A 17,277-nucleotide genomic window follows, 5' to 3' on the forward strand; every position below is an offset into this window, starting at 1 on the left:
CATCCCAAAGAGAAAACTTCTGCAGACAAATAACCTAGCCAACTAAGTAAATCCATCTCACACTACAATAGTCTAGCATATTTAACTGACCATCAGAAGACGAACTACAATATTTTACCCAGGATTCCACAGGAGTCTTGAAAAACTGCACTCCACCATAGCCATACCTGCCAAGTTGCCTGGGGCCCTGCATGAGAGTTAGTCCAGTTTTTCAAAAATGCATGCTGGTATTTTTAGGCCCATTCTTATGGGCAAACAAAAAGTCCCAGCATGCAACAGGAAAAACATGTCACGCCTAACAAACTTCACAGCTATGCATTGAAAACTGCAGAGCTAATGCTCAATCGATACTCCTGTTCTAGATTTCAGCCGTTGTAGTCTCAGTCCAACCTTGGCTGCAGGACACCACCCTTGCGTAAATTGACCAAATTGCTACGCTCTCCCCAATCACCTTAAAAATTGGCACCTCTGCCACCAAACTCTCAGTAGGAGTGAAGGGTTAGAACTTAATCCACTCCTTCCACTACATAACTCTTTGGAAAGGTCTCAGTCTCATATTGTTTCAACCACCTGCTTATCAACTGGTCCATAACCCCTTCAGTATGGAACTACCCCTAGAGCTCTACTGCCACAGCCAATGGATGCTCCATTGGCAGATGCTAAAATCTTGAAACCAAATTGACCAGGCTTTCAATCCTACAGCAGCATCCGGTTCCACTGAGCCAGCCCACCATCTCCAATGCGTGCAATTGCATGGATTTTCAATTGTGACCTCAACTTTGCATTACCTACACTGTAATGAGTGGAGGGAAATAAATCTGTTCCACTTCGGCTAGAACTTCACTGCAAAACTAATTGCCAGTCATAAGTATGCTGACTACTGCTAAAGGCTTACCCTACATCAATTTAACCACGCCCCAACCCTCCAAACAAGTACCAACTTCAACTCATCACCAGAGGCAGAGATGAAGGGGATAAAAAAATCCACCCCCTCATTCTTCGCCTGCCAAGCCATTACAGAAAGGGGAAGACTATGCAGATTAGGCTTGTTCCCACCCCATAAAGGGGCAGCCCAGACCAAACTGCTTGGCCACATCCCTTCTGCACGAGAGCCCAAGAAACCAGACATGGTCGGCCTCATCTGGCATCAGTAAGGTGTAGCACGGGCCTCTATACCCATTAGAGAACTTGTGTTTCAGGGAGGCCAAAACATGTCTGCGGTTACTTGCAGTCTGGTGCAGAAGGGATGTGACCAAGCAGTTTGGGTTGGCCTGCCCTTTTGGGGTGGGACCAAGCCTGGTTTGCATACAGCCTTTTCCATTTCTAGAATGACTTGGCAGACGAAGAGCCATTCCAGTGGTTGATAAAACATCTAAAACTTCCAGCCATCACCTCCTTTGTTTTGCTGATATCACGACTGGGACGGTTATGCCCAGATATGGGTCCTATGCCTGCTGGCCCTAGGGACCAAAGCTACACCTCACTGATGACGACCAACAAGGACGAAACAGGACTGGGGGTTGCTTGTGCAGAGGGGATGTGACCAGGAGATGGACAGCAAAGAATTAATTTCACTGAAGCAAGAATAAAATCCACAAAATCACGCTTTGATATGCAGGTCTAGTAGCAGGTGCAAGCTGGAACAATATGGTTTACTACTTTTTCTACTACAGCCATTCTGAAACACTGCACATACACTCTAGCCAACAAATTTGCAATTGATTTACCTTTTGTACATCTTCCACCACCATCCTCCAGTTCAGATCCAGTTGGACAAGCACAAGTATATTTAGGTGAATCGTTATTGATCTGTGGAGCAGGTAAACACAGGTATTCACAGCCACCATTTGCCTGATCCTCTCTGCACCAATTCTTACCTAGAGAAGAACAGGAGTGTGCTCAAATTCTGCAAATCTACCAATGCATCAGTGACAAATGATTCAGGTGTAAATATTGCAAATTAAAGTTAACTCCAAGGGCATGCAAGGGTGGATTTAATATTGCCAAAGTATAGTGCAAGAAAGCAAGTACTTTACAGCAACCATTAGACGTCCCAATGGCAATATAAAATGAACCAAAGTCTTTCCTTAAAAAATAAATGTATGCTTCTTCCTTTGGCAAAACTACTTTTGAATGCCTGTCAGTTCGCAAAATTATAATTGTACTTTACATTGCTAATCAAACACAAGTTATCCAGTTACAACCTTGAAAGTTAATATTTGAACCCTAGGAAAAGAAATTCATCAAAAAGACTGATCTCAAAACCACTTGCATGTTTCTATTAAGTCACGCAACACGTGTAAGCAAGTCATGTCTGCCCCATTAAGCAAACGGTCATCAATGCTGCCATTAGTTTGGATTAGAAATCCCTTCAAGATAAGGATTAAGAGGCTGAGGAACCATGGTATATGAATTTCTGCCGTTATGAATGTCACATTGCAAACTTCAGAAATATTTTGAATGATTTACATTTATGTAGCCATCTTTTGTGATTTAGATCTTTGAGGGCACTTTGAGGAACTGAATGGTTGACTGGTAGGGGACCCCAGCCTGCATTTTAGTTTACTGGGTGCTTTATCCATAAAACAGCTAAAAGTAATCTTGGGTGGACAAGCAGACCCAGATACAGGTAGGATCCTCACCATACAAAGCAAGGGAAGGGCAACAATAGAGTACTATTGGAGTGTTCCCAGATATTTAAGGAAGACCCCTTTTAGTGGTGGTGTACGGGCACAGAGTTGAAGTGTAGGTCCCTCATGACTAAAGCAATCACATGACCAAAGCTTTGTGCATGTAACATCGTCAATGACAGTGGGCAGCATGTGGTTTGTTGCTAGATCAGCAGCAGCTGACTGCAGCCAGCCCCAAATACCTGTTGCGCACACCAGAGGACCTTGCTAAAGCTCACTTTGAAGACCACACTCCATGAAGGACTGCTCAGGTTGGCAAAGCAGGTTTCTCCTCACTTCAAGGGTGAGATCCCAGCGCTCCACCCATCTTAATATGGAATCACAGGCATGCCAAGGAGAGTACCCCATTATTCAATGCAACCTGGGGTAGAAGAACAGATTTGCCCCCGCCCCTGCTTCCTACAGAGTTAAGTGGTTATAAGTTTGATTGAAACTTACATCCGACAACCCCCATTGACTGGTCTCATTGTACCATCCGATAAACTGCAGTTTGAACTAGACTGAGGGAACCGAATGAGACCTTGGACTGGATTAGTGTCCAGTATGAATAAAATGTACAAGTGGTGTGGCAAGCAGGTAGGGGCGGCAGGTGGGTGTATCACCTCACCATATGAAACATGTGGGCTGTCAGTATTTTACTAAAAAAAACCTATTTGTAGCAACAGTCCAAACACACAAATGTCATAATTGCGATTTGCTGCTCTGAGCAGTGGCAGTGCTATGCCTGCCCATTTCTCAGCAGATCAAGAACCAGAGACTGGGCAGGCAGATCAAGAAGTGCCAGGGCGAGGTAAACTACCATTCCCCCAAACACCCTCCACCCCCTCCCCCCTTCTCATCCACGGTAGAAGGCATTTGGTGATCTGTCTTGCTGAATGCAGTCCAGTTTTATTTTAAATTATAATTTTACTTTATATGACTAATAAAGCAGATACGTGCTCCTGGCCTTTGACATCAAATTGACTTGGAGCGCTACTATCCCTGGGTGTTTGAAGCATCAGTCTGGGCTAAGCAGGCCAGATTGTAAATCTCCAGTGCTTAGACCTCCAGATTATAGAGGGCATTTTACAGCCCCTGCAAGGCTTTCTCAGTCCTTATTCCACTTGACCTTTTTAGGGTACTTGGGAGAGGACACTGTATTCAGAGGGGAAGCTATAGTCCCATAGTTCCCAATGATATTCCTGTAGACTAGTAAGTCCTGGGAAGGCTATTACTTGAGTTTGAGTAGTTGGTGTGGCCCAGTCTGGTACAGCCTGTACTTTGCTAGCCAAGGGATTAATCTCCCTTCTACCTCATTACCAAAGTCGACCACCTTACTCTGACCAACTTGGCATTTACATGCTTGGATTGTCAGATTTGTCTGTTGAAGGGACTGCAAAATGTTCCAGGTGGATATGTTCTTCCCAGGTAGGGGCCGAACACCAAAGTCATCCAAGATTGCCATGCAGTAGTTCAACATCTACCTTGCCCCTCTGGCCCACTTCATCTCCACCGGCTACCCTCATTTCCAGTGTTCTACTGATGACAGCTCTCCTTTAAGCTTCCATCCTCTCCCTCTTCTCATACGCGACTGCTATTCAGGCGTGGTGCTCTGCCAATAGTCTCCGTCTTAATGCCAGTAAGACAGATCCTTCTCATTGGGATGCCTGCTCATGCGCACCCCCCCCCCACCACCGCACTCTGGCCACCCTCCTTGGACCCCCTCACAAGGCAAAAAAACCTTGGGGTTATATTAGACTCCTCCCTCTCCCCTTCTCTGCACACAACTTTCCGTTCCACCACCTCAGAGGCATTCTCCATTTCCTCACCTTCCCCCAGAAGCTCAATGTCTCCAGTGTTCTGGTTCTCTAGGCTTATTGCCATATCATGTTCATTTAAGTATTACATCCATGTTTCACTGTAGGTCATCGGATTGGAATAATAGAGGACTCTGGACAACCAAATCAAACTCAGTCCCCGAGTCCCCCTCATGGTTGACATCTCCCAAGGTACACTACTAGGATTGAGTTGGCGATAGTATCTCTTTGTGGATAGATGGAGATTGCCCTTCAAAAATATGTCTCATTATTTGGGAAATGTAATTATGTTTGTGATATTTATCTTGTTAACAACATTTACATATGACCAGTTTGAGTTCACAAGTGACATTATGACATAAGTTTGAATATCAGTTATACCTACGATTCTGAGACTTTGTTAAACCTAATCAGGAACATGTCCTTTTATGTGATGATTCTCGTGGCATTGTAAATTGGTTCTATAGTGGAGAAATTACCTTTATTGATCATTCATTACTTGAAGACCCAAGATGCAGAGAGATTATCTCGAAACGCATTGGGTCACTTTTCTTTTGAACAGAAGGCTTTAAGAAAAACGAATTGTAAAACTTATGTCTGGTGTATGTACACAAACCAGTTCTCTTGAAATAATCATACATTACAAATTTCATACAAAAGCATCTTTAATTGTTTGACTTTCTTATAAGCTAGTGATACAGTACAGGGGACGGGAGTTCCCCAAGGTTTGGGAACTTTGTTGTACTATTGCCACAGCCTCCTCAATTTACCCCCTTCCTCCTTTTGCCCCTTCAACTAATCCAGAATAGGGCAGCAAGACTTATCCTTGGCCTCAAGGTCAGAGTCTGCATCTCGCCAGCCCTAAAATCTCTCCACTGGCTCCCAGAAATTGAAGACCCTTTGCATCATCCACAAGGCTGTCTGGGGCCTGGACCTCTACATCAATCTCTCTAAATACCTTCCTGCTAGAATTCTTCGGTCCTCTAGCTCCAATTCTCTGCCAGTCAGCCGTTACTCCAAGTCGAGTGGGAGGTATATACCATTCTGCACAGGTCCCTCCCTCTGGAGTGCCCTTCCTGCCCCTGCCCTCCCCGTCCCCTCCCCTCCCCCCAGACTTGAGCCGGATCTTCTCAAGTTCTGGAAACGTCAAGACTTTACTTTTTTATCTCTCCCCCTCTCTTGCTAGCTAATGTCGCTCTGCCGTAGTGACTGGTGTCTACCGAGACGTACAGGGGCCAGACCTCCCCTGACAGTCTCGCTCAGCACTTGCTCTTGGGCACCCTCTCCAGACCAGCCCAAATCTAGATCCACCCTGTCCATTGCACTTATCTGCTCCTCCCCCAGCACTCATGCCCCCCCCCCTTGCTCTCCCATTCCTGCACCTCTCCCAACCCTGACCCCTATTCCTCTCTCCCCTACACTTATCACATTGTCTTTGCACAATAGGATTGTTACAAGGACAATAACAGTCTTTATTGTTGCAGTCTATTGTCCCCCCACCCCCATTTGATGGTCTTGTGGCACCTAGCAACTATTTTTTATAGGCGCCATACAAAAGTCCAATAAATTAAAACAACCCATCCATAACACGACTAACCATTCGCTGAAAAGTGGCCGGTGCATGGTTTAATTCAAAGGGAAGGACCTTAAACTGGTACAAGCCTTCTTTGGCCGAGACCGAGGCTTTCTCCAGTCATATCTGCCAATAACCACATCAAGTCAAAAGTACAGAGGAGTTTTGCTGAGCCCAGCTTACTCACCAGTGCATTTGTCCATGGCAAAGGATGGGCAACAGTCTTGTAACTGAATTCAAGGCCCTATAGTCCACACAGAACCCAAGTTCTTTAGTTACTGCCTTTGACACTAACACAACCGGGCTAGCCAATGGACTTGTGGAATGTTTAATCACTCCAAGGTCAAGCATGCTTTTGACCTCTAATGCGGTTTCGCCCATTATCGGACATCCTGTAGCCCCTGCTTTTAACAGGTACATCGCCAATGTCATGTAGGCACCAAGGGGTCAAGCCTGGTGTACGGGAGAACAGAGGGGCAAACTGATTTAACAGAGCGTTGCACCACTCCTGTTGCTGCAGTGTCAGATAAGAGCTCAACTCCTATAGACCCATTTTAAGGATGTCCCCCGATAATATCTGGGAGAGGCTCACTGTACTCTTCTTGATCGGAAGCTAAGAGCAACGCAATCTCTGGTCTGGAAACATACGCCTTCAGGCGGTTGGAATGAAAGACCATAGGTGTTGCCCAAGTCTACCCAATAATTCACCACTCCAAGTTTGTCTACAACCTTGAAGGGTTCCTGTCCTTTTGTCCTGTAAGACCTATAAAGTGACCCTTCAATATACAGCAGAAATAAATACAACCCACTAAGGGGGGAAAAAAGGCCCAGCAAACCTCTTGCAAGGAGAAGGTTTAATCCCACAAAAATACAAATACATGCCAGCAAATAACTGCTGCCATGGAGCGCTCTGACAAAAACTGCATACGCAATGGATTTTAAAGATAAGCGTCACAAGTGACATACATTACAAAAGGTTAAAATTCCATGTGGCTGGTTAGTGAGACCTTATACACAGCCTGCTCCATACAGGATGCCAGGCGACTGGTTCCAGCATCTTCTGTCCATCTCTTTCCATGGGGAAGGAGGGGGGGGGGAATCTTAGTCATCGGGTACAAAAATTCTAATTGGCAATTTAGTTAATATCATAGCTGCACAGTGCACCTGGTACCAAAGACATGGTGTATACATAAGAGTTTGTGCCAACTACTCAGAACTACGTGACCCCCCACCCCATCCCTGACACTGGTGCCACCACACTTTCTCACCGCAGCCTAAATTTGTTACCTTCTCACTCGGGCACCTCGCAGCACAGAAATCACATGAACGATGGTGGGGGCAAACTGTCAGTGCTCTAATCTTTATCGATTGGCTGATTTGCAGGTTCATGCCTAGGGGTCTTGGGTTGGTCAGTGACAAATGCTTGGGGCCTTGCCTCAGGAGTCCCTCGCCACTATAAGTTAAAGATCTGGACTGACTAAGGCCTAAATCCCTCAAACCCCCTCCCCCCACCCCCCTCTTGTGGGCTAGCTCTCCAAAGATCAATTCTTAATCTCGTGGCCTTGCAGGACACATTCCTTCTGGGTTAGATGAACCAATAAGAAACAGAACTGGGTCTTCAGTGAATTAAACTTTTGCAGGGCTGCGAGCAAAGAACGCAAGCACACCCCTCTAACTCTTGGGATGGAATTAATAGTACTGGCATAGCTATGGCACTAGGCCTCAATTTCAAGATGGTGTCTAACTTCTAAAATGGAGTCTCATGCCACACGCAATATTAGTACCATGATTCACAATATTTCTACTACAATACACCCATGGGTGACCCCCTCCATTCTCATAGCTCTCTTGAACATCTCCAACAATCGCCTCATCCGAAATAGTTGATGGGCCTGCCCCCTCTCCCCCCCACATTCCCTCCTTTCGTTACTCCCTTGCAATCCTCTCAGCCTCATACCTCCATGTTCCTTTCTTAGGGACCTACACGCTACATACTTACCACAAACATTCTCCCACCTGAGTGTATTGCTCCGGGGTGCAAGTAAGATGCATACAGTCCCCATTTCCTAAGTCAACCCAGTGCTCCTTAGTTTTCAGGATTAAGTGGTGCCGTAGTAACGCTTCTGGGGGAGTCACTTTGTTGCTCTATTCTCACTGCACTGTACAGGGCATATTTGGGTCATCTGTACCTGCCTATCTTTTGTACCGCAAGGTGCACTGCCAACCCTAATTGAGACAATCATTGCACTATTAGGGATCACTTTAGCACAGCATCAAAGCCCCAACTGACAGTGCAGACAATCACCAGCACAAACACCACTAGCAATAGTATCTTCACACTGCTCCCATACACGACTGCCCATGAGAAGGCCATTGAACCAATCACTTATGAATCCCTGCTTCAGTCTGCATATGCTCTGAGGGCGTGTACAGCCTCTATTATCCACGAGACCAACTCGTGGCATTGTTTGGTGGGAGGGTGGGGGGAGGAGATACGCAAGTACAGCAGGATTCTCCCATTTCCTTTTTACAGATATCCCCTTCAATGGCCGTGAGCAGATCAAGCACATATCGGTTCAGCAATGTCATTAACCAGATTGCCCTCAGCTCAACCTTTATTGCGTCGAATCCTTCTGGATCGTTCGCCATGTCTATCAGTTGCCATCTAACTATTTGTAGCCATTTAGTGTTGGCCGATGTTTGTATCCTTTGCACTAACAGAAGTGGAAAATGTCTATTGTACAGTTTATATTGATTGGGAGAGGAAAGTGGGAGGAAAGTGATCTGCGGTGATCTCGGACTCGAGGGAGCCGAGAGCCTCTTTTCCATCACTCATTCACCAATTAGCCAGCAACAACTGAATGTTCCAGCAAGACTTTGGCACGCTCCACACTGCCCTGCAGATACAACTGATTAATTGTGGTCATGGAGTCTCACGTACCTCATAAAACCACCAAATCAGGTGACGGGGAGAAGGGCAGCATTTGCGAAGCCATCGCACCCTCATTGAACATCCTCCAGATCTACACAATCTCATGCCGAACATACCTTCTGGAGCGGACTTCACAGGTCCTCACCGAGGAGCGGTGGCGTCTCCATCCTCGATTCCTGCCTCCACTGGCAGTGACGCTGGCATGCCGGCTCCCGTGTCAGAGGAGACGCTGGAGGAGGACTCCGATTCAGCAGCTTTGGGGACCCTGTGCCTGTTCCTGCAGCTTTGCCTGGCGCCCCCCTCTGGGCCACCTGCCTGACCTGACCAGTGGGGGGGTCTTTGGGCCCAGTTGACATTGGTGGGGCTCCTCCCCTGCAGATGCCCTCACTAGTGCTGGGGTGGCGATAGAATCGCCCGCCCCCCCCAACCCCGCCGGCGATGCTGCTTTCCCCTCATTTCTGCTGCCACCTACAGTTCGTGAAAGTGAAGGTGAACCGTTGAGTTTTCCGGTTCCGTCAGCCGCGCCTTTCCAGCGCGCCTCAACTATCTCTCTCCCTGTAATGGGGGTGCCAAATATCTTCAAGGTCTCGGCAATCATCCATACTCCACCGGAACCAACACCATCTACTGCTCAGTCCGCAGATCCTCAGGACAAAAAACGGACCTCTACCGGTGGAGCAGAAGTTCAACTTCTTCCAAACACCAACTTGCTAGTTGCCAATAACTATCATACTCAGGTTGAAGGATGTGTCACCCAAGGAAAACCTGAGTCCGACCCAACTCCAGACACGGCAGCTGTCAGCAGTCTTTCGGCAAGTGTGTCTGCTAAACCATTGTAGGAACCACTGCTTCCGAGACCCCAAGGGCCGATATCCATTATCAAGACAAGGGCATCCAGACGCCTCAATACAATGGACCCCATAGTGGGATCTCAACCAACTGATGGTGGGAAAATACCCACCAAAGGACTTAGCCTGCAGAAAAGGAAAACGGGAGGCCCCAAAGCGAAACTCCTGACCCCGCTGCTGTCAAAGGCCCTGAAAATGTTTCCAAAAACAATGCAAGAGGAAATTGAACGATTCCTCTGAACTCTCAGACAGCTAAATACTTGATACCATCCAAGACCTACCATCCTCCAAAGAGCAAAGAGTCTTCGAGAATAGTTATCGCCCCACCATCTACCATCTTCCTCCTCAAATGCCCCATGCTCTAAGTTCATCGGAAGTTTGCCCTCAAACCTCAGGTCTGATTACTAAAGACCCATCCATGGAACAGCGGGCTGTGTCGAGCTCTGGCAAGCCTCTTTCTGCCTAGAGTCTCCTGGCTCTCTGGACCAACCAATCCTGGCACCATCCACACATGAATCCCCCCCCCCCCCCCGTGTACCAAGGACCCTAGTGGTCAACAACGAGAGGGGCTTTCTCCCGCATCGACCCCCCTGTTCCCTCATTAAGCCCCATACTGCAGAGGCCTCTAGATTCAACCCACCCCCTAGTAAGGGGAAAAAGCATTGCTGATGCCTGAACCACTGGCTCCTCAACAACGAGACTCCCCTCCTGACTCCCCACAGTCCTCAAGTCTGGAACCTACGTCCAAGAGAATGTCCAGGGGTGACCACTCAGAAAAGTACCTTCAGAGTTCCCTTTCTGCTCACCCCCACGCCGGCTCTTGTGGCTCTAGCCCAAAATCTTCCAGACAAGTGACCTCCATACGGCAACTCCAAGCTCCACTTCAAACAAGAAAACAGATCTTATGTCCATTATGGCAACGGTAACCGTGGTCTTAGCACCATTCCGTAAGCTCTATGAAGCTTTAAACGACTCGCTCAAAGATCAGACAACTCTCCTAGCAATGACTCATTCAAAGATGATCTACTTGGGATACATTACCGCTATGGAGTCAAGGCCAAAAGATCACCAGGCCGCCCTTGATCTCCAAATATAAAGCAGTCTCGTAATGTGCCAGCTAATCCTAGCCAGTCTTCCAAAGGCATGCAATGTAGCCCCCGTCCCCAGCGGAGAAATGGGGGCTGTGGCCTTCTTACAGCGAAGTCATCCAATATTCAGGATCAGCCCGCCATGACAATTGACCTAACCAACATACCAATTAGTACCTCACTGCCTAACGCACCTCTGGAAGGTGGAACTACCAGGCTCCAGCTCTCTAGCTTGGTGTCACCTACTGACCCTTCTGCAGGATATCCCATCTTCGAAAATTCAAAAACCAACTTGAAAAAAATAAACTCTGAACACGAGGCAAGTGGTCTTGCAACTTCCCACAAAGCTTTCGGCAGTCCCGGAAAGGTCCTTACGCGGCCAAGACCAACCAACCTCAAACCAGGATTCTACCATCATCTTACGACAAGATCCTGTAAAGCCTACTGTCTCTTCCCCCAGTACGGGCTCACCACCCCCTTCTCCTATTGCCGTAAAAGACTTCTTGCAGGACAAACATTCAATGGACTTAACCATCCACTTAGATCCTGATGGAAGTCTGCAAACAGCAACAAAGTCAGTCACGGTATCCCGGACAACAAAACCTGAGGGGCAAGAACCCAAGCAGCACGCAACACCACTTAACCCGGCAAAAAATTAAGGGTAGTTGTCAAAATCCTCAGATCTCAGGATCACAGCTCCATCCCTCATTGAGGGACTCGTTCCCACACCTCAAGAGACCTCTCTCCCCCCCCCCCCCTCTTAAGGTGGAAAGACAGATCACCTGTGAAAGATCGAAACAGAGTAAAAAAAGACAACCCTCCCGGAACCTTCGAAAGACGGGAGAACGATCTATGAACATTGCTCTACAAAAGTTCCTGGGAGCAATACCTTACACAAGGAGTCTAACCAATCTAACAACGAAACCTGAGACTCTGCTCTTCAAGCTTGAACAAACACCAGAGACTTAATAGGCGGACCATCTTACATCTGCTTTTAAAAACCAAGATGAAGACGCTGAAAACCGAGGATTTCCTTCTTATCAAACCTTACCACCGAGAAGGGTTGGCAAAAGCATACTTGCACATCAAAGCTTCTCTTTTGAATATACAGTCCGACGCCTAACGTGACCTCGAAAGACAAGGTTTCAGACTTTCTGAATTACAAACAACGAGATCCACCAAAACGACTGGTAGGGATTTTACCAGCAAGAGAGGAACATACAACCGATATGTCTCTAAGACAGAAGAACTAAAAATTCAAGCTGCGGTAGATCCCCAAGAGGGCTGTCCAGAACCACAAAAGAATCTGCGCCTTCCCACAACCAGCGACATACTCCCAAGTTTGCAGAGCTTTTCCATGGTGACAGATTACAGAAGACCATGTGCGTCTCCTTTTCTCGCAGAAATCCAGAGGAACAGGATCAAATCTCAAGACAGACCAACACGTCGGAACAGGAGCCCATATATCCGTAGATCGGTCAGGTTACCGGACCAGAAAGCTTTCGAGCCCAAGCCATCAGAAAATCACTGAGACGCAACCCCTAGGAAGGGATTATGGGCCTGGTTCTCGAAATCATTTGATCCAACGAGCAAGAGATAGCAGCCACTGCAGCTCAAACAGATAATTTCTAAAACCTCCGTCAATTTAAATGATCAACTAAAACGGTCAAGGTTAAAGTTGGGATCGTGGAATACAAGAGGGTACCAACACTTTACAAAACCTGGAGGAATGGATTTAGGCGCTTCGATATACTTTGCCTCCAAGAAACTTGGTTGAGGAGATCACACTTCTTGACGGCTTAACGATAATCTCCCGCTAGCCGAGGCCCTCTTGGTAAAGCTTCATCTGGCCTACTTCTGGCAGTTCGCAATGGTTTGGGGATAAACCTCATAGAAAACTTCTCAATCCTACAGACACCTGCCCTTTTAACTTGGGACATTTGTGACAACCTGAAACAGATGCCTCGAAAACAAAATTGGGGACAATCACCCTGTAGTGGAACCCTCAGAACAACATCTGAAGCGTTCTGTGCAATCATAGGTGAGGCGATTTATGAATTATTGGCAGAACATCTACTGTCCAATATCCTCATTTGCGGTGACCTGAACGCAACCTGCCCTAATTCTAACAGACCAATACAAAAACTACCAAGGTCTGCTTCCGACGAAAGGTTCCGAATGGCAGGTGCTCATGACTTCCAGATCTTTACATAACGCCTTGTCCATCACCCTAGCCCACCAATTAATTCCTACATGGGAAAGAGCCTCATCTTTAGCAACCTTGGATTATATTTGTGTCTCCACCACTCTGGCAAAAAGTGACTTGTTTAAAGTACTGAGGACCGATGAAAGCCATCACAACCTTGTGACCACTAGTTGGTCAACCACCTGCATCCAAAACCCTTCATGGAACGCGTCCATTGAACCAAACCAGCAGCAAACGAGACTCAAGCTAACGTCAAATATCACTGAGCTAGCGAAAAAATACTTGCAACAGAGTGAAGTCAATATTGGCGTAGGGAAGGCTCCCAAAGTAGTTTACCAACCTCTACTTTTGAAATACCGCTTGCCAATAAAACCTGGCCAAAAAAAGGCCTCCACGTGTACAGCACTGTCCTCGTTGCACACTGCCACAAACTAAGACAGCTCAAAAGACTCAAATTAAATACACCAGAAGCATGGTCCCAGTTCCAGATAGAATACAACTACAGATCATGACTCAGATCTTACAAGATCGATTTATACCAACAAGACTGAACGAATGCTGCAGATTGTGGCTCAAAAAAGGGAGTTCTGGTCGCTAATTAGGCCTTCGGGCCCCCAATCCAACTAGACTCAATTGAATCCGGTAAGCGAAGAGAAATGGGTAGATCACTTCAAGAACCTCTTTGCTCAAACTGCAGACATCCCAACATGTAACAAAGTGACCACCTCGGTTCCTTGGGTGGATACTGCAGACAACAAGGACATCCTCGGAAAAGATCAAGAAGCTCAAAGCATCCAGAGCGCCACGCCTGGATGGCCTTACCAATTTTGATTTAAAATGGTACCCGGAAGAATGTGCGCCATTGATCAGCCAAATCTTCGCACGCTGCAACAAACACAAAACCATCCCTTCATCTTGGACGGCGGCGGTTCCCATTTTTAAAAAGGGTTCAAGGGAAGATCCATCTAACTACCGCTCCAAACGGGCTTCTTGAAAAATGCCAACACATTCGCTATCATGATTCTTAACATCTTAAAAAGTAAAGTTCGAGCCGGCGCTCCTCGAATGTTTGTGGACTTAACCCAACCGTTCGACTGTGTGGATAGGAATAATCTCTAGGTGAAACTAGCAGCCTGGAATTGCCCCTCTTCTTTGAGGGGTTAAACGGGGCTGCCCTTTTGCCCCTGCACTTTTCCTCACCTTTTTGGGGACAATAAAGACTCTGCACTTAATATTCAGGCTTTTCCACCATAAATCGGCTGCTCAGAGGTACCTTACCTATTGTACGCTGACGATATGATCTTGATCGATCAAACACCAATCGGACTCCAACGAAAGCTCGACCATCTGGCATCTTACCTACCCCTTAACAACTTAGCGATCAATAAGAACAAAGCCAAAATCTTGACTATGGCAAAAGCCCCGTCGAAGAGAACAAAATCAATATGGTTCCTGGAAGGAACCAAGTTAGAGTCAGTCGACCATTTCAAATATTTGGGAGTCACCTTCAACTGCTCTAAATCCGAGGCACATATGCAGCGAGTGCTTTGGTCCAAGATCCGCAATTTCGCAGCGCAAACAAGAATGCTCGACAAAAAGTACAGAAGGTTCTCCCTGCTGCCGGCCATACAATTTTATAAAACCAAAGTCATCCCGTCAATGGTTTACAGCATGGACGCTTGTCTGGCTATGCCAGAGACGATTTGGCCAAAATTGGAGAGCTTTTTCTGGTGCTCAGTCTTGCAAATCCCCAAGTCAACATCCATAGCAGTGATTAGACGTGAACTCTGTCTTCTTTCCCTACTGGCCGCGATCAACAGGCGAATCCAACTATTCAGAAAATCCCTGCTTCCGGACAGTCCGAGTATTTACGTTCTGATCAAAGAGGAAGCCGCCAAAGGGACTTGTGCTCAACTATCTGCCTGGTGTGAAAGGAATATAGCCCTCCTAAATGCAATTGCCTGTACAGAAGAGGTCCTGACGGTCAATCCGCTGAGGATAAAACCAAGATGGAAGATCTAGATTGATTCAGACCTTGGATCAGGTATCCTCCAACAGACTTTTGATCCATCTTCCTCCAATAGTTTGAAAAAGAAAAGAGGTAGTGATATACATAAAAAAAGTTTCCCAATAAAATCTTGAGGAACATTTCTCAGAGCACGATTCAATCTCCTACCCACTGGGGAAATTTTGAAAATCAGATCCCAATTTGCATGCAGACTGTCAGGAAATCGACCAGCCATCTAATGATGAAATGCTCCGCAACACAATCTTCTACGGACATCTCTCACCATTGTCTCAGGACAGCGACTTCTGTGACGAAGATCTTTGGTGGACTAGTCTTTTCTGGTGACAATACCAAATGGACCATTACAGCTGCTAAAATTTTAAAACTGCCATTGGACAAAATCGCTAATCTTTAAAGAAAACTAGTCAGACTTCTTTTCTTTTCCTGGTTGCCAGAGACTTTGACAGTCTTCAAATGTATGTTTGACACACGGATTGGCTCAAACAGTAAAGTTTTTATCTCATCCTTGTAAAAGCTTCATTTGGCTACAAACCAGTCAAAAAAATAAAATTGGGTATTTCTTGAAGCATGGAGTACAATTGGCCTAAAACTTTACTCCTTCCAACTGCATGTATGGTCTAAGTAAGCACTGCGATTCCGGCACTGCTGGAACACTGTTCATCTGGGTCCATCAACATAAGGTGTATGCTGTGCACTTGGAACATGCTTCGCAAAGTACATAGTGCTAGACGTACAAGACCTTGAGCATCCATGAGCGAACCTCTTGCGGTTTTAATTCCTTGGGGGCTCCCGACGTGTGTGTGTGTGGTGTTAAGGAGCCAATATAACTCCTCCCATTTAACTTCTGCGTCTCCGCCAAGCTCATGCCCACGTACCAAGAGTTACTCATCTCTGGGTGGTGATGGTCCTCCATGTCAAAACCTAATCCTCTGAATTAAATCATACTTTTTAATCTTGACTGGTTCAAAAACATTTTAATATGCTTGCATATGGCATATAGCTTTGCATTTGGTAATATATTTACACTTTGTGTTATCACATTCCCCATTTATTGCAGTATTTGGGTCAATTCCCAGTATTGTGTTATTGTCCCCATTCCTTATATGTACATCCAGCCATGGTATACCTCCCGATATCCCTGCCTTTTTTGTTTCAACCATATAAAGTTGCACACTAAATCTACTCCTAAACCAAACTAAATATTTTCAATGTGAAATGCATCACATATATGCAGAGAAACAGTATTATCAGGCGTCTTCTTAGCTTCCTGTCATACATTAGTATTAGCACATAGATAAGCAATTGTAATTTCATTAGCTATAAAAAGCGAAAAATTGCCTGAAACAGTAGAAACACACTAGTGCATAGTGTAAAAATGAAAATCAATACTGCATTCAGTCAAAATAAATAGACAGTTTGTGAAACTATGTAGTTATATACATCCAGTGAATTACTTTGCAAATGTATGCACACTATTAGGCACTACACATGTACTACTGTCATGTTAGTTAAGGGTGGTGCGGCATTCAGAGCCTTTTGGACAAAAGGTGCACCCCAATATCGCAAATCCCAGACCTTCGCCGCAAACAGTGACATACACAACGGTAAAAGGGCCATAGTAGCTTGTTTCACTCCACCAGTGGACGAAGATCCTAATTAACACATTATCACAACTTCAACGGTCTGTGGGTGATGTCGCTGAAGCAGGTGCAACACAGATAGGTGTGGGGCCATCTGTTGAGAACTAAATTTGATTGATCTAGTCAAAATAAATAACACTTAATATCCTCACCTAGAACAAACGCTGCTCTGTGAGCATCAGAGGTCTTCCTTACAGGAGATCGAGGCGTATGCATTCACCGGCCTGTTACCACCTCATGCAGCGATAAGTGATCCTTACAGGGCTGCACGTGCAAACTGAAGAGCAAGGGGAAGACCGTTGACCCAGTTTCTCTTAAGGGTAGCACATAACTTGGATAATTTAGTAGTTGGCCTGCGGGTGGGGTGTAAATTGTGCACATCCGATGCTTGATGCCCAATAACGCGGTTGCTTCTTCAAAGAGTTCATTAAATGAATTGGTGGCATTGTCGGACCACAAACACATCGCAAACAAC

The 17,277-nt window shown here is 46.1% G+C and overlaps 1 protein-coding gene across 2 annotated transcripts in view; it reads right to left on the minus strand.

Moving 5' to 3' along the window:
* Window positions 1–17,277, minus strand: part of VLDLR (very low density lipoprotein receptor) — a 546,560-nt gene that overhangs the window by 45,654 nt on the left and 483,629 nt on the right. For both annotated transcript variants that reach the window (XM_069625743.1, XM_069625744.1), the window contains one exon: window positions 1,728–1,877. In XM_069625743.1, the coding sequence (XP_069481844.1) occupies window positions 1,728–1,877 (150 nt within the window). The remainder of the gene's footprint in view (window positions 1–1,727; window positions 1,878–17,277) is intronic.

Source organism: Ambystoma mexicanum, chromosome 6p, assembly GCF_040938575.1.
Source record: "Ambystoma mexicanum isolate Mex_15411 chromosome 6p, UKY_AmexF1_1, whole genome shotgun sequence".
NCBI classification, from domain to species: Eukaryota; Metazoa; Chordata; class Amphibia; order Caudata; family Ambystomatidae; genus Ambystoma; species Ambystoma mexicanum.